We start from the raw sequence: 26,482 nt of genomic DNA, 5'->3' as shown, positions 1-26,482 counted from the left end.
TCGGAAAGACCAGCTCTGGCAAAAGTTAGGACTGGCCTGCCTCGGGCGTATCCTGCGTGAGAGGTCCCTGGCCTCCTCTGACCGAATACGAAGGTCGAACCAACTGGGATTTCCCTAGCAGGTCACAGATTTCTTGGTGAGTAGACCAAGGGAGTCCGATTGAGTGAATGAAGTAGCTCAGGGATTTGACTGGTTTATGGGAAGTTAAGGAAAATAAATACTGTATCACTAACGTAGTGGATGGTAACTGGAAAATAGGGAATAATACTTGGGTCCCTCGGGGTGACAGTGTAAGATACTACAAGTACGTTAATAAGTTACTCCCTGGGAAGCAGAACAGAAAGGGGTGAGTGGCACACTCTTATTAAATAGGGGAATGGGAGTAAGAAAAGCATAGTATATGAATTGAGTGTCTGGGAATAACACTGAGCGGGTGGACGAGTTTTCTTTTCCTAACGTCTGGTCATAATCCTGCTTCTACGGATTGCTCTGTGGTGGAGACATGCACTAGCAGTTTGGCACATAGGAGGCGTCTGACGAAGGAATTGGTGTTAAGCACATCTTGTATTCCACGCTGAATATTGTTGTACGATTCTACTAAACAATGGACACCAAACCACTTGAGTACTAACCCGGGAGTGGGACAGGACTGGGAGCATTCCCCACTTACAAGTCCCGGACACCCTTCATTGTACTGCCCAATATGTCCCCGCTGAAGTAGACACTCCTTGGTTAGAATCTTTTCTTTCCTCCAGCACATGCCCTGAAACTTTGCACATTCCATGTATTTTTGTTTCATCTACTAAAGCTGCTGCTTCAGTTCACCTCACATGTTCACAAAGTATTTTCTATCTAGGTGGTTCAGTGCCCCATGTCTCTCTATCTAAATCTGACACCGTTCACTGGGTTGAAATTGGGGACTGGGTTAAAAAATGTTTAAATAGAACTGATTGGCTGTACGCTGCGCCAGGTATTTTTGACACCTCAGACCATCTAGTTACTAAAGTATTAATTCAGATTGATCTGCCAGTCGTTCGTTCCCTGTGTCACCCGTCTCCCTCTTTATGTTCATTGCAAACTGATAGTATTCCATGGCTCTCTTCGATTCCTGATACACTGTGGTCTCAAGAGAAAAATGATTTTGGCAGAATAGCAAATTGTGAACCTCTAGTAATCTTTCCAAAATCCTCCTTCCGTCCTCGCCGTGCGCAATATCCTCTTTCTCCCGAGGCTGAACTCGGAATTGCTGCTGTACATAAAGAGCTCGTTAAAAGGGGGGCTATAATTCCTATTAAACATTCTCCTGTAAACTCTCCTATCTTGCCAGTAAAGAAAGCTGATGGCTCTTGGCGCTTTGTCCAAGACCTCAGACAAGTCAATTCTGCTATTTCCTAGAGCACCGATCGTGCCTAATCCTTCCACTATTCTGTCTACAATCCCTCCATCTGCACGTTATTTCTCAGTTATTGACTTAGCAAATGCTTTCTTTTCTATTCCTGTACATTCTGATTCTCAGTTTTGGTTTGCTTTTACTTTTCAAAACCGCCGTTGGACATGGACCGTTATGCCACAAGGTTATACAGAGGCTCCTTGTGTATACGGCCAAGTGCTTGCTCAAAACCTGGAAGGCTTCTGGCCTGACAGGGGAAGTGCATTGATACAGTACGTCGACGATTTATTACTCTGTAGCGAAACAGAGAAGGCATGCACACAAGATACAGAATTATTGCTCAAGTATCTTGCAGAAAATGGGCACAAGGTCTCCAAGGCCAAGCTGCAGCTAGTTCAAACCACTGTCAAATATTTGGGGCATGACATCACGTGTGGTACCAGAGCTCTGTCAAAAGACCGCATAACCACCATTGAAAACCTGCCCAGACCGGTCACAAAACAGCAGGTTATGTCTGTATTGGGCATTTTAGGTTACTGTCGACAATGGATTTAAAATTTTTCTGAAAGAGCACAGCCTTTGCAAAGTCTAGCTAACACTGCTGACCTTCCTCTTTCTGGCCGCATACAGTGGAATGAGCAGGCTGAGAAGGCTCCATGTGATGCCTTAATGGGATTGAGAAGGAGGACACTCCGGCAGTTGGGACTGTCGCCTTTTGAAATTCTGACCGGACAACCCCTGCCTGTTGGCATGGTCATTGGCAATGTCAATCTGCATACTGTGGACAATGATCTTCTTTCCAGTCTTACAGGTCTCCGAGCATCCCTGAAGGAGGTCCACGAGCAGGTTAACCAGGCTTGGCGAACTAGTCCTCCACCAACAGAGTCACAGATTCCCTTGGGAACCTGGATACTGGTCAGAGACACCCGAAGGAAGAACTGGCATCAACCTCGCTGGAGGGGACCATTCCAAGTGCTGCTATCCACACCTCACGCCGTTAAAGTCGAAGGACTTCCCACCTGGATTCACGTGTCACATTGCAAAAAATGGCATTCATAGCTTTGCTAGTCCTAATCTTTTTTTTTTATCCATCTGACTTTAGGACAAGGACATACAGGTGGTGACCATCGGGCTCACCAATTGAAGCAAAAACATGGGGACTTTCCCACGTTAACTTTCCAAATAGGGAAAACTGTCTCGTTCCAGATTAACTTTTGTTCCATTGCTCCCTGTGGGTCCAGTGGACAAGACAAATGGAGATTGTCTGAAAAATATGTTTGTGTGACCCGACCCAGGTACAAAACTGATTTGAATTCCTCCTCCAGTCTATCTGAATGTTCAAGCTGGAGTGATGTGTTTGCAAACACTGGCGACCAGGACTGGGGGTATAATCTGTGGGAAGCCCAGGAACATAATTTAAAAACAAAGGTTGTCTATGAATGGTTTATATCTACTTTTGGCTCTTGGGGCCAATGGTTCAAATCCATTTTTTGTTTCCCTTTTAGTTGCTTTAACTGTTATTCTTTTGATCTGCTGTTGCCTTATTCCGTTATTTTATCCAGAAGTTTTTCACTGCCTCAATAACTAAAGCTTATTTTCTCCACACAGAACGCATGCATCTTCTTTCCCAGGCCCAATTCTCTTCCCAGTCTTCTTTTGACCTGGACTGTTTAGCTGAAACTCTCTTTAATTATTTAAACTTCTAAGTTTAAAAAGGGGGGAGTGTGGAATGGAATTTAAAATCTATTGCTAGCTTCTGTATGAAAATCTGCATGTTCTCTGTGTGGCTAGGTATTATTATTACCAGAAGTGTGCTTCCTGCTGTGGACTGCAGCTCTCAGCCACTCCCCGGCTTGTCTCAAGCAGTGTCTGGTTATCGTCCAAGTAAGATGCCAAACATATGACAAGTTTTCTGATAAGCTTCATACCAAATATAAGACTAGAATTTATGTTTTCCGTTGTAATCAACACATTTTGTAAAGAATGTTCTGTGGCCTTGGAGTGAAACTGCTCTATTTTTTTCTAACCATTCTCTTTGAAGATTTTGTGATAAATGCAGTTGAACTCCTCTTGTCGGGGGCCTTCCTTGCATTTTCTCTCTGTAAGGAAAAGCCGCTCTGCTCACCAAGAAGTCAGAAATAAAAGATTCTGCTTATTAGAATTGGTGTCTGCCTGCTATTTGTTTGAACCTTCGTCCACACTGCGAAGATACATGAGGCAGAGAGAGACTTTCACATCCCATGACAAAGTCAAGTCACGTCATACTTACCACCTTTGGAAGCAAGTCCTGTGAGACGGTGACTTTAGCAAGTCACACCCTACACACAACCATTTTAAACAAGACCCCGGTCATCTAACTTCTCAGTTGTTGGCATGCTTTTGACAGACACAAATCCGGTGCTCTCAGCTCAGGATGTCTTGTTGAGAAGTGAGACAAAAGGACGGCTGCTGTACAGACTTGTTTGATTGTTTGAAGTGTCTCACGAGATGAAGATCACACGGCACGGCAGCAGCAAGCCAGCAGCTGATTGAGCAAAGAGGAGGTAAAAAACCAACTGCATTTGTTTCCCACTGTATCACCGCTTAAGAGGGGTTTCGGAGGAATGACTGCGTCTCCTTGGGGTGCGTTCAGGCCCCCTCTTCACAATCGCTCGTAGCACTGGTGGTGGGGGGGTTTAGAGCAAAGCAAACAGGGGGCAAAGACTCCTAGTAATAATACTAATAATATTCACCACAATCATTATAATAACACATTTTATCCCACTCGTCCTTTTATTTGCAGGACCCACTTTTCCTTTACACATTTTGGGGAGCTGGTGGTCGTCTCATCAGCATCAGGCACAAGCTGAGGACCTCCACTGGAGGGGATGCCAGTCTGTCGTGTGGCACACTCACGCACTCTTACATAAACATGCTGAGCGAGTTCATCTGTTCATTCTTTTCTTTTCCAAACTCATTTATTTATTCCAAAGAACAGGATGACTTGAAGTTTCACCCAACATCTTCCGGTCACACTGGACACACTGTTGGCAGTATTGGAGGAAACTAAAGAGACAAATGGAGAGAGCAGTCAGGCTGAGGATTAAATCCAAGGCCTTCAAGCTTTGTGGCCTCGGCTAACCACCAGTGACGATTGTGACATTCTTGTTTCAACATAACAAGCAGCGTCAGCGCTAACACTGGAGACTCTCACCATTTTTAGCATCAGGACAAGGAAGTTATCAGCAAAGTAGATTTAAAAAGTCAGTGGCCTGATATGTAAAGAGACCCTCCTAGTCAAATCAACTCATTTCTGTCAGCCGCCTGCAGAGCCGTCGGACTTGAACTGCTGTCTTGAGAAGACCAGACTGGAGCAGAAGGTAAGTTGGACTTTCAAGTTTCATTTGTAAATGATGCACGTCATGAACTGCAATGGTGGACTAAGTCCTGACAATCATAGCCGTTAAAACATCCAAAGAATGGAAAGGTGAGGTGAGGTGGCAAAGTGCTAAGTGCTGTAGGGTCTCAGGTCAGCACTTGGGTTCAAATTGTCCACTTTGGCCGTGTCCGTGTGGAGTTGACTGGTGTCTGTGAGTTCAGCTCAGTTTATATTCATATAGCGCCTTTCACTGAGTGCTGGCACAGAGAGCTGTGGCAAGTTCTCTCAATACAGACTTTACAAGTGATATAAAGAGCACACAGAGACACAAAGTCATTTGAAACTGATTATTAAATTTGTCATTAAATGAATCGTGGGTGGCACGGTGGTGCAGTGGGTAGTGATGCTGCCTCGCAGTTAGAAGACCCTTAAGGGTTCACTTTCCGGGTAATCCCTATATGCAGTTTTCGTGTTCTCCCCATGTCTGCGTGGGTTTCCTCTAACTATCCAAAGACATGCAGGTTGGGTGCATTGGTGATCCTAAATTGTCCCAAGTGTGTGCTTGGTGTGTGGGTGTGTGCCCTGCAGTGGACTGGTGCCCTGCCCAGGGTTTGTTTACTGCCTTGTGCCCTCTGTTGGCTGGGATTGGCTCCGGCAGACCCCCGTGACCCTGTAGTTAGGATATAGCGGGTTAGATAATGGATGGATGGATGAACTGTTGAACTACAGAGAAGAAGAAAACAGCAACTCAGCCAGCAGCATCAATGGAGAGGCTAAACCTGCAGGGGGTCCACAGCCAGTCGTGAGTGAGAAATGAGGGTAAATGTGCCCTGGATGGACTGGCACCCCTGCCAGGGTTGGTTCCTTATTTGTGCACACCGACTGTTTGCACTCCAGTTTAAACCAGTAGCTTGTCTTTGAATCTTGAAATCTACTCTGCATGTCTGTGATGTGCAGCACTTTGCTCAGCTCCGCCATGCATGGAGAGGCCAGAGTGTGGAAACTAAACTACAAACAGAGAATAAACGTTACAAATAATAGAAAATCTAGAAAATAAACAAGAAAAAAAATGAATAAATACAATTAAAGAATAAATACCATTTAAATGTGCTAATTTGGCTGAGGCTTTTATCCAAGGTGACTTACACATTCAAGACGCCACTGGTTCCATTTCATGTTTTGCTATTAAAGCACAGGCAGGTGACGTGACTCGCTCAGGGTCTCACAGTGTCGGTGACGGACCTCAGGGCTTGAAGTTCAACGCCGTCACCTCTGTGATCAGGGTGCTCAAGTAAAAGTTATGAGTAAATTGTGAGTTCAGTTTTATTAAAACTGGACGAATCTCACATTTCATAAAGCAGATTAACTCATGACAGGATCACAGGGAGTCGCAGCCATTCTGGGTAGAATGAGGGGAAAGGCAGGAGTCAGCGTGGCTTGGTGGCCTTTGCTGAGCAGGTCACAGTGACAGCACACAGTCACAAAATGAAAGTAACATGAAAGTGTTGAATGGGCAGACCTGAGAAAACCACTGGGAGAAAGAAAGTGAGAGCAATGAAGGGGCTTCAGATCCGGTCAGCTGTGAAAGTCGTGAAATGGACAACAGCGAGCGAGCGGTCAACTCCTCTGAGGCTCTCCATGTCGTTTTGTATTGCAGGTCCCACAGCTCAACATGCTGCTCTTCATCTTTTTGGCTGCTGTTTCCTCTGCAGTTGGTAAGATCAGAAAACATTGACTTTATTTTAGTATCTTCTGTTTAATTCATTAACTTCTGTTTATTTTATGAACTGCCGTTTTTTCTTTAAGCTCCATGTGATGTCAGGCTGTTTGTGGTTTCTGCAGGCCGAGTGTCGTTTCTTCTGACTGCTGCTCATCTTGCAGCTTTTTGCTGTTCATTTTTTTTTATTTTGCATTTCTTCACTTTCTTTCTCCTGTTCATGACCTCCTTGTTATTTGATTGACTTCTCCTGTCTGCTCATTGAACTCTCTGCACGACTTTGTTTGTCTTCTTTATGGCCTTTACAAGATGGCCACAGTCTTGAACAGGCAGGAAATGAAGTTGAGGCCTGTGTGCTCTGCTCAGCTCCTCACTCTTGTGTCACACACTGATGTTATAATTACAAAGTATTTTGTCATTTCCACACAATTTGAACTCAGTAAAGTATAAAAAAAGATCTTCTCACACCCCAGCACCATTTCAGAAGCACAAAGAGGAGGCAGGAGGCCACTGAGCTCAGTCGTCAGCCGTCTCTGGATTGAAGGCAAGGCACGACTACCCAGTCCTCCAGGTCATTTAGTTGGCTAATAGCCTGGCATTTCTAAAGGCCACCAGAGTCTCCACTTTACTGCCTGGACTCTGACGTTTGTTCCAAATTCCTGTCACCCTTTGTGTTTCTATTTTGAATGCACTTACCCTCAGTCACCACTAGGAGTCCTCAGGTCCTTAGCAAACTTTTTAATTAATTCCCTCAATCAGGATCATCAATCAGTTTGAAAATTGGGAACATTAAGATGAGTCGTCATGGTGAGCTCTTTTACTAAACTGGGCGGGGCCACGCTGATGTCACTACTGCTGGCTCCTCCCCCTGCCTTTATCTGGAGGCCTGAGCAGCAGATGAGCCGGTGGCTCGCTGTGAGAGTTTGAGTTGGTTTGCTGTGTTTGGAAGTATTGCTGTTGGTCTTGTTGGATTCACTGGCTTTTTAAACATTTTTCTCTCTCTGTTTTTGGATTATTGTTGCTGGATTATGTATTTGGACTTCTTTGCTGTGATTACATTTTTAAGCAAATCTTTTTTCGACATTTTTGCTCTCTTCTGCACTGGCCAGTTTAGGTCCTGAAACACTTATGGTTACTTATGGAGGCCTTAGTCACATTTCACTGCCCAGCTTACAACATCTGTTATACTTTATGACATTCTTGTGTTGTTTGTAATGGAATCATGATAATAGATAGATAGATAGATAGATAGATAGATAGATAGATAGATAGATAGATAGATAGATAGATAGATAGATAGATAGATAGATAGATATGTAAAAGGCACTATATAATAGATAGATAGATAGATAGATAGATAGATAGATAGATAGATAGATAGATAGATAGATAGATAGATAGATAGATAGATAGATAGATAGATAGATAGATAGATAGTGTGTAAAGATCAGATTCGACACACTATAAAAGGTTTGTGGTAGCCACCCATATATTATTTATGGCTGCAATGGGTTTTGTAATTGAGACTGAAGTGTCTCTGCTGGAGTCCAAACAAGAACTGAGGATGGCTGAAGAAGATGGCGGTTTAAATGTCCAGACAGGAAGTTAATGAGGGGAATTAGAAGTGAAGGGTTTCTGGGCTCCTGTACCGGATGTGACGTCTCCAGGGTTGATTCAGGCAGGTTTGCCCATTTTTGGTCTGCACAGACAACAGAAGAAGGTTTAGTGCCCCCTGCCACCCCCTGGCCTGGCGTGGAATTACCTTCACTTGCTCCATACAGCTCCCTCCTATTCGCATGTTTGTGACAATAGATAGAACTTTTAATTGTCCCCAAGTGGAAATTTGGATTTTTACAGAAGCTCTTTAAATAAATAAATACATAAATAGTAGATAAGTAAGTAAATAAATAAATAAAAATAAATACACACCTACACAGACTTTGGTTTGAACACACACTGGAATGGAAATTTAAAAGAAAGAAAAGTTCTGACTCGTCTCTCATGTTTAGACAGAAGTTGTCACGTGTTTCTGTCATGGTGACATTAAATTTACTTGACATGCTGAACCCGAGTTCTTCCATTTAACTTTGGTGAAAAGTGGAAGGAAAAGTCAAAGAAATACAAAGGGCTGTCAGCCATCGGGTGTAAGCTGAGTGACCACAGAGCCATCAGGTGTCACCTTACTCTCCAGTGGCCCTGTGCTGATGTGATGATGTGCAGGACGACTAAGAGAGATGTAAAGAATTAAAAAGCTATGAAGATAATTTGTGAAACTGGTGTAACTGTGGGGTCCTTAACTGTTTGTTGTCCTTCATCTTCAGTCTCAGAGAAAAAGAAGTTAAAGGAGAAGACCAGCAGTGCAATTGAATTAATGAACTGACGACATGGATGATGATGTTTGATGAATGGAAAGTAAAATGAAATATAATGAGAGGTCAGCTTTAGGAGTCCTGATTTGTAGACAGAAAAGAGAAAACTGTAAAGACCACCTTAGGCAGCCCCTCCAATAGCAGTCATTAAAATAAGAGATGAGTAGAGGAGTTGAATGGAGGTGGACAGTCAAGAGATGAGAAAGGAAAGAGAAACGTCTGACTGACATTTAGGAGTGAGAGCAGCGGAGAATGAGCACAACTACAGGACTGTCACCTCAGTGCTAGGACCCTGCTGTCCCTTTCACAATGACGTTGTTTTTATGTTTTTAGTGTTAATCATTTACTGAAGCTTATATGAAAAGAATAGCGAGGTCTTCATCTGTGTCTGAACCAAAAGTCACTGACTTCATTTCTCTTTTTGTGTTTTACAGATGAGAGAGCCATTTATGAGCCAAAGGCATTATGTGCACCAGAAGGATCAACTGTGAGGATTAACTGCACATACAAAGATCAAAGAGGAACTACTGGTGTAACAGAACTGTGGTTTTATGGTTCTGTTGAATACAAGACACATCCTGAAGGAGAAACCATTGTGTATCACACAGATAAGAAGTTAATAGCAAACAGTCACAGACAGCGAGTTGAGTTCTTAGGGAACAAACACACGACTTGTGGCATAAAGATCAGCAACGTGAGCAGAGAGGAGAGCGGCTACTACAAGTTTAGATACGAGGAGGGATGGTGGATTGATAGTAAATGGACTGATTATAAATGGACACAATTACCTGGAGTGAAGGTCACAATCACAGGTAATAAAGAAATGATTTGTGAACTTCATTTATGGTGGAGGTGAAGCTGATGGCACAGTTTGAGTTGAGTTGGCAGGACCTCTGGATACACACACCATATAATGATGATGATGAGGATGAGGATGAGGATGATTATTATCAATCCTGCCTGCCTATAAGATTTATGAGTGATTGCACCTGATGATGAACTTGGGTTACACCTGGAATTGGAGAAATGTGACACAACTACAGTATAAAATAAATTAAATGATGTGTTTATTTAATTAAATTATTTCAAGGTTTTTCTACTTGGTGCTCAGCTGATCCCATACATTACTAAACTCCATATCCAGTGTCCTTCCATTTTACAGGATATATGATAAATGCTTTTGATATCTTTGTCACCAGGGCAGTGATGGCCACTCGATATGTTAAGTGTCCACAGGATGGACGTCTTCTTGGCTGATTCCTCTCAGACTGACTGATTATTCTATGTGGTGATGTCGAGGTGGTCAGATCTGCTGGTTTGCTCACCTTAACAGTAAAACACGTGAAACTGAAAACACTTGAGAGCAGACACTGAACAGATATTATTATTATTATTATTATTATTATTATTATTATTATTATTATTATTATTATTATTATTGTTATTATTATTATTATTATTATTATTATTATTATTATTATTGTTATTATTATTGTTGTTTTCTAATTCTTTTGAAGGTCTAAAGATTAAAGCAACACCAATGACGTTAAAAGAAAACGAAGCAGTGACCCTGGAGTGCCAAATGAATTGCAGTCTCACCGACCGCGTCTTCTGGTTCAGAAAAGGACAACATTTAAAAGAAACCTCACAGAAACTTGAGCTTCAGAGAGCCTCCTATGAGGACCACGGCAGTTACTGGTGTCAGACTGGACACGTCAGGTCCCCAAGTTTTCTTCTGAATGTTTTCTGTGAGTCGTATTTTGAGAGTTTTAAATGTGTGAGTTGTGCAGAGTGAGAGTTCAGTCAGGGCTGCAGACAGAGACATGAAAAAGAAATCCTATAAAATATACCCTTAACCATTTTTTTTATTTTAGATGCCCCCAGGAATGTTGTCATCACAGGACATCCCACCACTGGTATAGAAGAAGGGACATCGGTGACTTTAAACTGTACAGCCTTGGCCAACCCACCAGGCCGCTACACCTGGGTCAAGGAGAACAGCGGCCAAGTAGGATCAGGGGATCAACTCCACATCAGCAAGTTTAATGCGAGTCACGCGGGGTCTTATCACTGTGAAGCCACAAACGACTACGGGACGACAAACTCTACAGCTGTCAACCTGACGGTAAACGGTGAGTAAGGGTTATAGGTTAGAGGAGCAGAAATATAAATGAGAAAAAAGTCAAAGAAGTAAATGTATAGAGTGTCCGGTCACTCCGCGCAATCTGATTGGTCAGTTTGACTGTGGTGGATCAGTGGTAGGGATGACAAGAAGAAACTTTAGGGGAGCAAAATTCAATTCCTGATTACAACAAGTTGTTAATTTTACAAAACAAAATGAATCATTTCAATGAAAATAAAGTGAATATCACAGCAAGCGACATTCGGTGGCTAAATACTAATGAGGTGCAACTCGAGTCACCGTCAAGAACGGGAAGTATTGCCAAGAATACGAATGATGGTTTATACAGTAGGTAATGGAGCTCATCTACCACTAGAGTTAGTCAGAAAGTAGACAGGAGGTGAGGAGGGCGCCCTGAAATGGCCGACTCTGACAAACAGGCCTTACAGAAATGTGATCAGGAGAGGAGGCAGTGAGGTTCAGTGACACGAGGACACTGAGGAAGGGAGTAGGAGGAACGCTGAAGGTACACACAGGGCAAAAGATATCAAATACTTTTAAGTTTATTCTGTTGTCTCTCTTTGACTAGTAAGAAGAGCTAGTTATATTATATTATATTATATTATATTATATTATATTATATTATATTATATTATATTATATTATACCAGTAACGGTGGACTGCACGATAACGTGCAGTGAATCCACTTGACTTGAGCATTCCTAGTTCTCCTCCTCTTTCTTTCTCTGTACGTTTATCATTCATTTGCTCAGAAGTTGATGCACTTGCTGCTTTCTGATCAGCTCTTCTTTTCTCCACCCGAGCGGCCCGCTGCTTCTCTTCTTTCGTCGGCATCTTTTCGCGTTAAAACTGATTAAGTCAGTGTTTGTGTTGCAGTTACTTAATACGTTTTTCTTAATTTTTCACTTAAGCTGGCACATAAGTCTTCAGACTGGATCCAGAATGATTAAAGATATGAAAAGGTAGGGGAAGTGACCGCGAAGGTGGTAGGGAATGAGAATGGCGCCCGTACACATGCACCGCACGGCCGCTGTGCTGCGTTCTGCAGAGAGTTGATTCTACAATAAAATAAAATAAAAATAAAAAGAGTAATCAAAAGCATCACCCAAAAGAGATAGTAGACATCACGACTATATGTGTACCAAATTTCAGGTCTGTAGTTCAAACGGTTTGTGAGCTACAGGTGATTTATAATCCTGGACAGACAAACGAACAGCCACGGTAGCGTATTATATAAGAAGACATTATATTATATTATATTATATTACTAGCAAAATACCTGTGCTTTGCAGCGGTGAAGTACTGCCTTAAAGTTTTTATTAAGAAGAAAAGTAAACCTTTTTAAACTGAGGGAAATATCCCAATAATTATTTGTTAAGGATCTCTTTGTATACCACATTATGAGTTCGGCCCTCTGGTTGTAATCTGACCGAGCTGTGCGCTGAGCTTACTCTTGAGCATGTAACGTACAGTTGGCCATTTGAACAGTAATCTTGTTTCAAATCAAGGCCAACCTTTTGTAGTGTCTGTCCCTGAGACTTATTAATTGTCATCGCGGAGCAGAGCCTTACTGGAAATTGGAGGCGTTTGAATTAAAATGGGAGATCAGAGGGTGTAAAGGGGATGCAAGGAATAAAAACTCTCTCCCCTGAGCCACTGCCAGTAAAAACAGTTGCCTCAATTAGATTCTTTTGCAGACACGTGACCTGAAGTCTCATGCCATTACAAAGTCTCAGTGGCTGTAAGTTTCTCAGTAACATTATTGGTGCCCCAACCTTCAAAATTAGATTATGCTCAGGAGTGCCTGGAGGATTCGGAGTGTGGAGAAACTCTACCAGATGGTGCACCGCGTCTTCCACTTCTACAACTGAATCCACAGACTGATATGTTTTCAGTTGTGAAGGTAGTTCTTGAAGTAAAATGTGGTTTATAGTAATAGTAATAATAAGAGTAAGGTCCAATGGCCATGGTGGACAGAAAAAACAACAAAAAAACTCCAAAGGCTGGAGAAAAAAATAAAATCTGTAGGGGTTCAGACCAAGAGACCACCCAGTCCCCTCTGGACAATCTACCTAACATAAATCAAACAGTCCTCTTTGTATTTAGGGTTTTCATGGAAAGACCTGATGATGATGGTCACGTAGACTTCTGGCTTTCAGTCCATCAATGTTGGAGCATCATGAAGCTTTGAGTAGGTGGAGGTGGCGCAGGTCACCACCACAAAGAAACAGAAGAGAGAGTAGGGGTCAGTACGGATTTTAGAGCCACTATGAATAGTTATTATGATGAATTGAACATACAGAGTATCAGGATTAAGATAAAGTGAAGTTATAAAAAGGCCATGTTAAAGTAATGTGTTTTCAGCAGTGTTTTAAAGTGCTCTACCGTATCAGCCTGGTGAATTCCTATTGGCAGGCTATTTTAGATTTTAGGTGCATAACAGCAGAAGGCCGCCTGCCCGCCTCACCACTTCTTTTAAGTTTAGCTTTTGGAATTCTAAGGAGACACTCATTTGAGGATCTAAGGTTACGATTTGGAATACAGTTGTGTGAAAAACTATTTGCCCCCTTCTTGATTTCTTCTTCTTTTGCATGTTTGTCACACAAAATGTTTCTGATCATCAAACACATTTAACCATTAGTCAAATATAACACAAGTAAACACAAAATGCAGTTTTTAAATGATGGTTTTTATTATTCAGGGAGAAAAAAAAATCCAAACCTACATGGCCCTGTGTGAAAAAGTAATTGCCCCCTGAACCTAATAACTGGTTGGGCCACCCTTAGCAGCAATAACTGCAATCAAGCGTTTGCGATAACTTGCAATGAGTCTTTTCCAGCGCTCTGGAGGAATTTTGGCCCACTCATCTTTGCAGAATTGTTGTAATTCAGCTTTATTTGAGGGTTTCTAGCATGAAGCGCCTTTTTAAGGTCATGCCATAGCATCTCAATTGGATTCAGGTCAGGACTTTGACTAGGCCACTCCAAAGTCTTCATTTTGTTTTTCTTCAGCCATTCAGAGGTGGATTTGCTGGTGTGTTTTGGGTCATTGTCCTGTTGCAGCACCCAAGATGGTTTCAGCTTGAGTTGAAGAACAGATGGCCGGACATTCTCTTTCAGGATTTTTTGGTAGACAGTAGAATTCATGGTTCCATCTATCACAGCAAGCCTTCCAGGTCCTGAAGCAGAAAAACAACCCCAGACCATCACACTACCACCACCATATTTTACTGTTGCTATGATGTTCTTTTTCTGAAATGCTGTGTTCCTTTTATGCCAGATGTAACGGGACATTTGCCTTCCAAAAAGTTCAACTTTTGTCTCATCAGTCCACAAGGTATTTTCCCAAAAGTCTTGGCAATCATTGAGATGTTTCTTAGCAAAATTGAGACGAGCCCTAATGTTCTTTTTGCTTAACAGTGGTTTGCGTCTTGAAAATCTGCCATGCAGGCCGTTTTTGCCCAGTCTCTTTCTTATGGTGGAGTCGTGAACACTGACCTTAATTGAGGCAAGTGAGGCCTGCAGTTCTTTAGACGTTGTCCTGGGGTCTTTTGTGACCTCTCGGATGAGTCGTCTCTGCGCTCTTGGGGTAATTTTGGTCGGCCGGCCACTCCTGGGAAGGTTCACCACTGTTCCATGTTTTTGCCATTTGTGGATAATGGCTCTCACTGTGGTTCGCTGGAGTCCCAAAGCTTTAGAAATGGCTTTATAACCTTTACCAGACTGATAGATCTCAATGACTTCTGTTCTCATTTGTTCCTGAATTTCTTTGGATCTTGGCATGATGTCTAGCTTTTGAGGTGCTTTTGGTCTACTTCTCTGTGTCAGGCAGCTCCTATTGAAGTGATTTCTTGATTGAAACAAGTGTGGCAGTAATCAGGAAATTGAACTCAGGTGTGATACACCACAGTTAGGTGATTTTTGAACAAGGGGGCAATTACTTTTTCACACAGGGCCATGTAGGTTTGGATTTTTTTCTCCCTAAATAATAAAACCATCATTTAAAAACTGCATTTTGTGTTTACTTGTGTTATATTTGACTAATGGTTAAATGTGTTTGATGATCAGAAACATTTTGTGTGACAAACATGCAAAAGAATAAGAAATCAGGAAGGGGGCAAATAGTTTTTCACACCACTGTATAACGTGTCAGGCATTCTGATATATAAGATGGAGCAGATTATTTAAGGCTTTATAAACCATAAGCAGTATTTTAAAGTCAATCCTGAATGACACAGGCAACCAGTGTAGTGACATCAAAACTGGAGAGATGTGTTTGGATTTTCTTTTCCTAGTTAGGATACCACCGAAATAAGTACGTACAGGGAAGCCGCGTACCAAATTTTGTGAAGATGGGGCCATAAATAAAAAAGTTTAACATGGCGGACGTTGTCGACCGTTATCGACTGTTATGTGTAGAATTTCGAAATGAAACCTGCCCAACTTTTGTAAATAAGCTGTAAGGAATGAGCCTGCCAAATTTTCAGCCTTCTACCTACACGGGAAGTTGGAGAATGAGTGATGAGTGAGACAGTGAGTGAGTGAGTGAGTGAGGGCTTTGCCTTTTATTAGTATATATTATATTATATTATATTATATTATATTATATTATATTATATTATATTATATTATATTATATTATATTATATAAACATCTGCATATGGAAGTGTGTGTGTGTCTATCCAGTCCAAAAGTAGTATTGAGAAAAGCGCTATATGAATACAAAGAATTATTATTATTATTAGGAGGCTACAGCATGACACTTGAAGAAAGCAACTCTGTCACCAAAGTGAAACTACCGAGAAAAGAGAAGCTTACTTCCTCACTTAGCCGCTAATGCACATCTGATGTGATTGAGTGATTGAAGTGCCAGAATCCATGGTTTCTAGTAACCTGGGCTTACACCGCTAGTATATTATATTGTTCACCATTCCATTATTAAACCTACAGTCCAGTTTAATGATGTCAAATAACCAAAGACACACACACATACGCTGCATAGTGTCACCCGTGACATGCGTGTATCGAAATCACATAAGTATTTGTGTTTGAAAGTGATGTTTGAACTAATACATGCTTAAATTGTAAGCTGATAGAGCCAGTTGTTAGTTAGCTATTGGGAAGGTAATAGATATCTGCGTGAAACTTTGGCATAAAAATGGGTGATCAAAATTTAGAGCAACATATTAATATTCCATTTTGAGGAAAATCAGCAAATACGCTAGTGAAACGTTACAGCTGTTGCAGGTGGCATATGGTGAAGATGGTATGAAAAGGTCAAGTGTGTTTGAGTGGCATAAGAGGTTCAAAGATGGACGAGAAGATGTGATGGAGCATGCAATGGAAATCCCAGGGTTCACTGCCCCCTTAAAAAGCACACACGTCGCACTCACGGTTTAAGACGATGCTGGTGTGTTTCTTTGATTACAATTGAATAATCCACCAGGAATTTATTGAACAGAGACAAACAATCAACCAGCAATGCTATTTAGAGACACTGAAGAGATTATGAGATTCTGTTTGAAGAAAAAGACCTGAATTGTGGCCTGAGAAGTGGATCAGTCATCATGGCAATGCGCCAAGTCACACTGGGCTCACTGAGAGAGACTTTCTGGCCAAGGAATCGATTACCCAATTAGATCAGCCTGCCTATTCACCTGACTTAGTTCCCTGTGATTTCTGGATATTTCCAAAATTAAAAGCTGCTCTGAAAGTACGAAGACTTTCTAATATAAGTGATATCCAACAGAAAGTGAGACAGCTGCTCAACAGTATTCTGGAAAATGAGTTCCAGGTCTGTTTCCAGAAATGGGAACGTCATTTAACACCAGAATCCCTGAAACCTACGAAAAAACTCATAATCCTGCGTCACCTTAAATTCTGGTGTTAAGTCAGTGTAGAGATGCACAAGGGGAGTTCTTTGAAGGTGACAGTAGCCACTAGTGTTCAGTTCCATATGAATATTTTTTAAAGGTGCATTCCGGGAATTAATTTGTCACACCTCGTACAGGACCATGGATTTGTGGTCAAAACTTAAGAAAAATGCCCAGGAGACAAAGTGGAAATATGCAGATGTCGTCCTAACGGTGCGAATGTGACATTGTAGAGCACTAAATGCTTTGTGACCTTGAATGTCACGTTGTTTCATCTTTTCATCCATTTTCAGACTTGCCCATTCAGTTTAGAGCCACTGGAATCTGCTGCCTACCCTAGCAACATCAGGTTGTAGGCAGACCCCAGTCCCAGGCAGGACTCCAGTTCACCACCGTCCAGACTTAAACACTCCCTGTCCCAGTCACATGGAGCCAGCCTGGAGACATCAGATAATCAAACACACAAATCTTTGTCATCTGTGAGGAAAACTAAAGTTCACGGAGGGAGCATAAAATACAGGGAATGGATGGATTGGATGGATGGATGAATGGATGGTTGGATGGATGTGATGTTTTACTGTAGGGCTTTGATCCCAGTTGACTCCTGCATTAGGATGACTTCTAGATGGAATTTCATTGTCCTTCCTCTGTAAAAGACTCCATCATTCAGTGTGCCTGATTCTAAAGTAGATATTGTGACATGCAGGGTCATTATAGGATGGCAACACTGTGCAGATTGATAATATTTTATTACAATTTGTGTGCTATGCATTTAAAATGTGAATTATGCAAAATGTATCAAATAGAAGCTCTGTGCTAAATCCACTGTGTCGTTTTATCTGTCATTTTGTTTTCTAGAGAACAGGAACACAAGTTATGCCTTAACTGCTGTACTTAGCCTTATTATCCTATCAGGAGTCTCTTTTGGGATTTTTAACTTTCTAAGGTAAGGAGTTGTTTTCTTATACAGTGTGACCAGTAGGGGGCCTTGCAGCACCCCAAACACAACCACACAAGTCCTGGGTTCAAGCAAGTGATTTATTATCCACAAATGTCTTTCATAGGCTCCTTCAAAGGTTGCACAAGAACATTTATAAGCTTGGGTCTTCTTCTCAGTCTCTTCCCTCTCCTCCACTTCTCCTCAGTGGGCTTCATCCTCATCCACCCGACTCTGACTCACTGAGTGAGGAGAAATGGTTTCCTTTATTCTGGACCTGAGAGTACTTCTGCTGCCACCACATTGTATCCAGGAACAGCTTCTGGGTCAGGCAAAGCCTCCCATTAAAAGAGGAAACCTGCTCCCCACAGCGCCCTCTGGTGGCTCCCTTGAGACCCAACAACGACAACAGCAATAATAATAATAATATATTTTATTTATATAGCGCCTTTCCCATGCTCAAGGGCTGTCCATTGAAACTCCTTTCCTATGAAGCACTGCAGGTGTGCATACAGGAGACCCACCAGAGAGCTGTTGCCACCCGTCGGACTGGGGGAGCACATGACTCCGAGTGGTGGTCTCCTTCCACCCTACAATTATCAAGACGTCCCAGCTAGGTAGGGAACCATCCATTCCAGCCGGGATACTCGCCAACCTTTGTCTTCCATGACAACAGTCTTTCAAGGTTCTCAAAACAAATGGCCATGCCTTAGGTGACTTCACCCTGTAATGCACCTTCCTTGTATTTGTGGTCCACTCCATGGTGTGTGCGGTGGTTGATTGTGCATACACAAGTTCTATAAATGAGGCCCCTGGTCCCGTCAGAGTTCCTCTTGATGGTGTAGGAGACGGTCCTCAGTTACACCTTGGCTCTCTCTGCGATTTCTCTAAAGTAAAGACCTCCACTTGTCACAGGGTTGTGATGGTCAGTCTCTCTGTCGTTGTCAGTGGCCTTTTCTCCCCTGTTATGATAGCAGCACATGCAGTGTAATACGGTCCAGCTAATGTTTCAAAGAGTGGAGCTTCACAGTTTGTCCCAGCCCTGCTTTTACACAGACAGACGGTTTGTAAGTAATCCACACACGTCGGGACACCTGCAGGAATTGTTTGCCTCAACTTTGAAGGCTTCATTCACTTTCTATTGCTGCACAAAAGCTGTAAGCTGTTAACCATTTGCTTATTCTCTGAAAAGGCCTTTTGCATAACTTATTATTATTGTTGATAACCAGAACTTTTCTTTTATAGTTGTCTGACAGTTTGTCCCTAACCTTTGTCCCATTTTTCTGGTCTTAAACTGCTTACATTTCAACAAAAATAGGAGAAATGGGTGTGTGCTAAAACTTTGACCTTTACTTATACTGTATATCCTTAAAAAAAGAAACACCCATGTAGAACGGGCTGAGGTTTGAACTCTGAGTGGCACATTTAATGCCATCTGCACACGGTGACCGTCACAAGTTTTACTAAAAGAACAACGCCGGTGGCTCGGCTACACCTCCATGACTTGCTGCTCTCCCATCTTGTTTGACATTTAGGGGCCACAAGTGGTGGATTTCCTGGCAGCTCAGATCTTGATTGATTCACAGAATTCTCCAAAGCTGAGATCCTCTCATTTGTAGAGGAAGAGAGCTGACGGCAGGTTTGTGGTATCATCTCACTCTCTGCCTGCGATGTAACATTCAAAGGCCACACTTACTTGTATGTTGAGGAAGAGAAAACATTATTATTTAACTCACAATACCAAGGACTGTATTTTGTATTAATCATGCTGCAGAGAGCTATATGATTTGTTCCTCATTTATGCAGAAAAAGAATTAAGCTTTGTGCACAGAATTGACGGACTCACTCGCATCATTTATAAACTGCTGACCTCCTGATAATAACAGAGCACCCTGTGATATTACGAGATCAGCTGGGACCGGTTTCTGAGCCCCTGCTTAAACGATTTTGAGCATATTGTTAAAGATTTGGGTATGTAGTTAATTCCTCCCGACTGTTGCATACCTAAGCAAGATAAGGAATTGATCACTAAAGCGATGACACGATGATAAGTTCTGCTTCAAACATGTAAACAGATCAAGTATAAAAGAAAGAAATTCCCTGTAATGTGAAGCTGATTGCACGAGCTGCTGCCTCTTCCTACTCACCAAGAATAAAAAGCTTCTTTCAATCTACAGGTCTCCTGTCATTCCTGACCCTCAGCGTCCATAATGTCTAATTCTTCTCATAATGTCGAGTCTGCTCTATGAAGTCTTACTTATGTTTGCTTCTGTTGTACAGGAAAAGGACTCAGAAGACAAAACAGCAAAAAAGAGAAACCCAAGGAAGCAAAGAGGTGTGTGTTTCATTTGTGTGGAGTCTGCATGGTCTTCTTGTGTCCATTTACTTGTCCAGCCTCCGTCACGCTCAACAAGTGTGTGCTCTGCTAACTGGCAACCCTAAATTGAGGGTGTGTGTGTGTGTGTGTGTGTCCAGGTTTGGTCCCCACTCTGTACCAAGTGTGGTGTGCTCTGTGTCATGTCCGTGAACGTATTGTATATCATAGGGTGTATATGCAGAATACTAATGAACATTTGTGGATTTATGTTCTTTACTTTTAAAGAATGTAAGAGATAACGTGTATGAAGAAGTGTCGGCACAAAAAGATAAACCTGTGCAGCCGGAAGAAGGACAAAGAGAAGAGGAGACTTTGAACTACATGACTGTGCAGTTCAAGGGTAACCCTGACAAAAAGTAAGCAGCGCTTTTATGATTCAAGCCACTCATTTTTATTTTCCACACTTTGAATGTTCTTAAATTAAACATTAGAGCATTAGAATAATCGAGACGAGGACAGGCAATTCAGTCCAGCACAGCTCACCAGTCCTATCCACTTAATTCTTCTAACAAAACATCACGTGGAGTTTTGAAGGCCCCTAATGTCCTACTGTGCACCACACTATGTGGTCCCTTATTCCAAGTGTCTGTGGTTCTCTGTGTGAAGAAAAACTTCTTAATGTCTGTGCGAAATTTACACTTCACAAGTTTCCATCCATGTCCCCGCGTTCATGAGGAACTCATTTTAAAGCCACCGTCACGGTCCACTGGACTGATTCCCTTCAAAATCGTAAGCATGTCAGTCATGTCTTCTTAATCTTCTTTTATTTAAACTGTAAAGGCTCAGCTCTTTTAATCTTTCTTCATAACTCATCCCCTGTAGCCCTGAATCAGCCTAGTCGCTCTTCTCTGGACCTTCTCTTGTGATGCTATGTCCTTTCTTGTAGCCTGGAGACCAAATCTGGACACAGGACTCCAGATGAGGCCTCACCAGTATGTGATTGAGCTTGAGCAGAACCTCCTGTGACTTGTACTCCACATGTCAAGGCGCTATATAACCTGACATTCTGTTAATGGCTTCTGAACGCTGTCTGGCAGTTGATAGCATCAAGCCCACTATGACTCCTAAATCCTTCTCATAAGGTAGACTTTCAATATTCAGACCCCCCATTGTGTATTCAAACTTCACGTTTTTACTTCCTATGTGTAATTCTTTACATTTACTGACATTCAATTTCATCTGCCATAAAGCTGCCCAAGCCTGTCTGCTGTCCAAGTCCCTCTGTGATGAATCAATGGAGTCTCGATAATCTGCCAATCTGCCAATCTTGGTATCATCTGCAAACGTAACCAGCTTGTTATTTATATTCCTATCCAAATCTTTAATATTTATTAAATACAGCAGCAGCCCCGGCACTGACCCCTGCTGGACACCACTGTTAATGTCAGCCTGTTCTTTTAAGGTTCCTCACACCATCACCCCTCTGTGTCTGAGGCGATTCTGCACCCGTCTACACACCACATCCTGAACTCTCACATCTTGTAGTTTGATGCCCACCCTTCTTATGTGCCGCCTAACCAAAAGCTTTCTGAAAGTTGAGATAAACACATCACACGGCCCACACTGCCCTGCACTTCAAACATATGGTGCTTAATCTATCAAGCTTACAGTGGCACCTTTACGCTGTGGGCACAATCTCACGCTGTGTCATACGCCTTTTCTTCAGCAGGTCAGGTGACTCACTAGGCATCAGGCTGGAGAGCGCAGTGGCCATCTTATCATTTACAGTCCTAGGCGTGTGCCACTTGGCCACTGTGCTTCCCCAAATTACAAAGAGCTGTCACAGCTTTAGTCACACATTAAATGTGATGTGAGCTAAAGCTCGTTGTAGACAGGAGTGGGCTTAGCCTTTTCCTTCATCGTCTCTACTGTCCCCATCACTGAGTTTTCCTACTCATCTGCGCCTGATGGCACATGTTACCATAGTAACACTTTCTGTGAGCTTCTCGTGATTTTTAAACAAGTCCCAGCGTGAGATCCACGTTTGATGGCTGCCGTTGTGGCGTTTGTCTCTGACCTCTCTTGCCAGAATCTCTATAGACATAAAATGTGTTAGAGTCATTACACAGCTAAAGAGCCGCAGTGCTCGTTTAGTACATTTTAGAAGGTCAGCCCGACTACAGACACATACCATAAAACACAAGTCCACAAACACACACTTTGAATTTCTTTTCTTTAGCACACACAATACAGGGCACAGATCACCCCAGCTAGGCTCAGTCCCGGCTTTCCTTCTCTTTTCTTGATTTTTCTGCCGCCTCCACTCCTCTCCTCTCCAGCTCCGGCTCCCTGAACGGAGTGAGGTGGACTCTTTCATGCCACCCTCAGAAGTGCTCCAGGTGCTCCCCAATCATCTTCCGGGTGTGGCAGAAGTGCTGAAGTCCAAGGCTCCGGAGCCGTCCAAGTGCCCCCTGTTGGTGGCCAAAGGCCCCAGCAGCATTAAGCTTCTAAACTCCAAGTCCGTGGCCCCGCTGCAAACCAGGGGGGCTGCCCTCTTGTGCCCTCTCCTCAGAAGGGCGTCTCAACTGGGCAAGACCCCTGACAACCTGCAAAAACGTGTAAGGTGACGGAGAGCACATCAGAGCAGCATGAAGAGGTCAGATGGAGAGACATTTTGGAATCAGATGTTAACAACATGAAGGCTCAAATTCTGGCACTAGCCGTTTCTTCAAGTCCTACCGTTTGTGAAGTGGAGGCCTTAATAATGGACACCTACACGGCACTTACGGCTGTAACCACACAAGAAAGATAAGAAAATGGATAAATAACTTGAATGCTTGCATGCTTCTGTGTATTCACGTAAAGTCTGGGTTTAAATGTTTGTTACAGGCTTACATGACTCCTTATTGAATTACATTGAAGCAGAAAATACTTCTATATTCACAATATTTTGCAAAAGCTCTGTCCGCATTGAGAACTGCTTTTTATTACTTATCCATATCAAGCAGTTTTCCTTTAACTTGCTCCAGGCCAAGTGACATATCCATAGCCATTTGTAAAAAGTCTGCAGAGTAACAGAGATGACAATGGAGATGGAGGAAAAGACACACATAGGCTGAAATGTGGTATGAACAACAACAACAACATTTATTTCTATAGCACATTTTCATACAAACAGTAGCTCAAAGTGCTTTACATATTAGAGAATAGAAAAATGAAAGACACAATTATAAAACAAAATAAATCAACATTAACATCGAATAAGAGTAAGGTTCAATGGCCAGGGGGGACAGAAAAAGCAAAAAAAAAACTCCAGACGGCTGGAGAAAAAAATAAAATCTGTAGGGATTCCAGACCATGAGACCACCGGCCCAGTCCCCTCTGGGCATTCTACCTAATATAAATGAAACAGTCCACTTTGGATTTAGGATTCTCACGGAAAATGAAAATGAAGGCAGTGATACGGTAAAGAACACGTGCGTCTGTGTCGGCCTTAAAATTGGTATTCTTTATGTGGGTTGTCGAAATTGGAGTTTTCTTACTGCTATCCATTCATTCATTGCAATCATTTCCACATTTTGCATAGCTGTATGCTATACACAATGAAATGCGTCCTCCTTGAGCCGTACATAGAGATAAAGACTGTGTATGTCTCACGAAAATGGATGGATCTGATTAGACCTGACGAGCCCCTGGCTAAAAGGACTTTCTTAATAATAATAATAATTCTTTACTTATATATGTCACATACATAGTTATACAGGACAACATGTAGTGAAATGCATCTTTTTGCATACCCCTTGGGGTCAGAGCACAGGGTCAGCCATTATACGGCACCCCTGGAGCAATTGAAGGTTAAGGGCCTTGCTCAAGGGTCCAGCAACCTTCGGGATGCCAGTGCAGATCCTTAGCTTCTTTATTCAGTGGTCAGTGCTGGCTGTTCTCATGATGCCCTGACGCTCACCAGAAACAACACAACATCAGTCAGCCATTGTGCCAGATTGGTCAACTAGTGCTGGGTGTTTGCCAGTGAGTGATGGCATCAACCTGGCCTGGCATCACATGACACGAGGTCTAGGTGGGTGATGGCAGATTGATCCTGCAGCTCTCACAAATCTTGACGTTTGTACACAACAGGATTGGACTTGGGGTTCCTTTTTTCTTTTTTATTTAGTGTCATTCTTTAGAGAATGTCATCATAAAGTGTTTTAATGTGTATTATCGTGTAGCGTGTTATATTTCATGGACCTCTTTAAAATTTTGCTTTCTTTTGATTATCTTTTTAGAATACAAGTGAAAGAACAAAAAAAGAAGGCCGAAGAGATTAATGGAGACGTCATCTACAGTTCAGTATTTACAAAGTGAGGAGGTGTGTGTGTTTGAACCATGAGTGTGAAGACTGGCTGAATGCAGCTGGATTACTGGGAGAAGCCAATGAATTGTTGGCTTTAGTGAAATGGCCGTCTGTGGACAAGAGGATGTCCATAATGTGAACACCTTAATGACCTCCTAACTGTAAATGGAAAACTAACTCTGCTCTTACTGGGCAGAGTTAATGGTCGCTATTTATGTCCATTGCTAATATAATTCTTTTCAGAAAAGATCAGATGAACTTTGTCTTCTCATCGCTTCACTCATCCTCAAGGTTTGATGCCACCTTGCACTTGCATTCATGCACTTAAACTTTGTAATGAAGTGTTTTTGAGAATAAAGACATGGAAATCTAATCCGTATCTCAGTCAGAGTCGACTGTTTATTGAACTATGACTGAATTCTTCAGGAATATCAGATCTGTGATTGGCCCTCAACCACGAGCATCCGCACTTAATAAACTACCTTAAAGTGAAGAATGGTCAAGGATTTTCCATTTTCGAACAATAAGTGCAATCAGGTTTTTGAATTCTCTCCACAAAAAATTACAGTGAGGTCTTCTCATTTGTCCCAGACACTGTCACCTATTCACTCTGAGCAGATATCATTTCCTCTACACTGTGGACACGCTGCAGGCAACCGATGCTGTGGTTAATCTGCTATCTGATCCGAGCTAAGAGTTTACCTAATGCATTCAAATTGTGTAAATAAGTTCTTTACAAATACACCACATGGTGAACTTCACCTTACTTTCAGTAAGAGTCATTTTGTGCTCTAATAATTCACCAGCTTCTGCAGTGCCGTGGTCCCTGGACTGAGCAGGTGCCATAGCAGATATGATGTCGCCAGTGAAGACAGGCCTCGCTGTGTACCTGCACAGGACGATGACAACACAGGTGGGCTTTCCTCAGATGACTGATGAAGTGAAGACATTGCTGAGTCCTGATGATGACAGATGAAAAGTGTTGTGCCGACTTCACATTGTCAGAGGGGATGATGACTCCATCATAGACAGGAGTGTGTTTAGTCTTCATCATGTTCACTGTCTCCCATCAGCCGGTTTTCCTCACAGCTACAGTACCTCCTGCTCCTCAGCACTTAATGGAAGATTACTGCAGTAAGTCCGTCACCTTGCTATAAACTGAAGTTCAGCTCCATTTCTGTTCATCGTATATTTAGCACACATTGCCACAGAAGAACACACTGATCTGCTGTGATATTTCGTGTCTCGTCATTCACTCTTTTTTCATGGTCAGGTGCTCTCACTCCTCACGAAAACCGTGCTGTCACCGAAATGCTTAAATAAGAACATCAGATACGCCATCGCTTGACACAACCCAACAAGGCAGTGAATGTGAAGACACAGCATGATGTCACCAAGGTGATGGCAAAAGGCTGAAGTAGTGAATTCATTTTTAAATCATGAAAATAGAATTTCCCAAATCATCAGCAAAATACATTTAACCCTCTGAAGATTCTGACCTCCGCATCGTCTCTTGTTATGGCTTCTGTTTATGCCGTCTCCCATAAACCTCACACAAATACAGTCATTAAACACACCTCGTGTGGCAGATCTAACACGTAAGCTGTGATCTTCACAATGGAGATCTACATGGTGTCTTCTTGAGGAAAATGGGCCTCCATTAATATTTCTAAGTAGATTACTTGAGTTGAGTGGCCACAAAACCTTCAAGTCCAAAATGGACATTCAGGACATTCTATATGTGCTGCGACTGGAAGTCACAGAATCAGTTAAGTTGGACTCTGTGCACCTGAAGAAGATGATGGTGCTCACAGATGGAGCCTTCATCTCTATACTCTAAATGGGTTGTGTCCACTTTAGGTCCATCAGTAGCCATGAGTAGAAGAGCAGACTTTAGTTTTGCATACCCGCTATCTTGTAACGGCTCTCAGTGTCTGTTTCTACCCTTCATTATTATTATTTTTTAATTATAATACATAATTCATTCTCAAGGGTTTAGTCAAACCGATGGACTGCTTTACAA

General features: G+C 42.3%; 1 protein-coding gene across 1 annotated transcript; it reads left to right on the top strand.

Annotated features, from left to right (window-relative positions):
* The first annotated feature begins 4,601 nt into the window (after positions 1 to 4,601).
* On the top strand, positions 4,602 to 24,838 carry LOC120540121 (B-cell receptor CD22-like). The gene is made up of 9 exons (XM_039770615.1): positions 4,602 to 4,749; positions 6,406 to 6,463; positions 9,269 to 9,646; positions 10,352 to 10,582; positions 10,709 to 10,966; positions 17,710 to 17,797; positions 20,069 to 20,123; positions 20,391 to 20,521; positions 24,392 to 24,838. The coding sequence occupies exons 2-9, from the start codon at positions 6,421 to 6,423 to the stop codon at positions 24,468 to 24,470; spliced, it is 1,263 nt and encodes a 420-aa protein (XP_039626549.1). The 5' UTR covers positions 4,602 to 4,749; positions 6,406 to 6,420; the 3' UTR covers positions 24,471 to 24,838.
* The last annotated feature ends 1,644 nt before the right edge of the window (positions 24,839 to 26,482 follow it).

This window comes from Polypterus senegalus, chromosome 12, assembly GCF_016835505.1.
Source record: "Polypterus senegalus isolate Bchr_013 chromosome 12, ASM1683550v1, whole genome shotgun sequence".
Lineage (NCBI taxonomy): Eukaryota > Metazoa > Chordata > Cladistia > Polypteriformes > Polypteridae > Polypterus > Polypterus senegalus.
The sequence above is the reverse complement of the archived record's forward strand: the minus strand, read 5'-3'. Positions and strand labels throughout refer to the sequence as shown.

Coding starts and splice junctions, on each gene's coding strand:
- LOC120540121 (XM_039770615.1), top strand. CDS start 6,421: ATGCTGCTCTTCATCTTTTTGGCTGCTGTTTCCTCTGCAGTTG. Junction 6,464..9,268: donor TGCTGTTTCCTCTGCAGTTG/GTAAGATCAGAA, acceptor TGTGTTTTACAG/ATGAGAGAGCCATTTATGAG. Junction 9,647..10,351: donor AGTGAAGGTCACAATCACAG/GTAATAAAGAAA, acceptor ATTCTTTTGAAG/GTCTAAAGATTAAAGCAACA.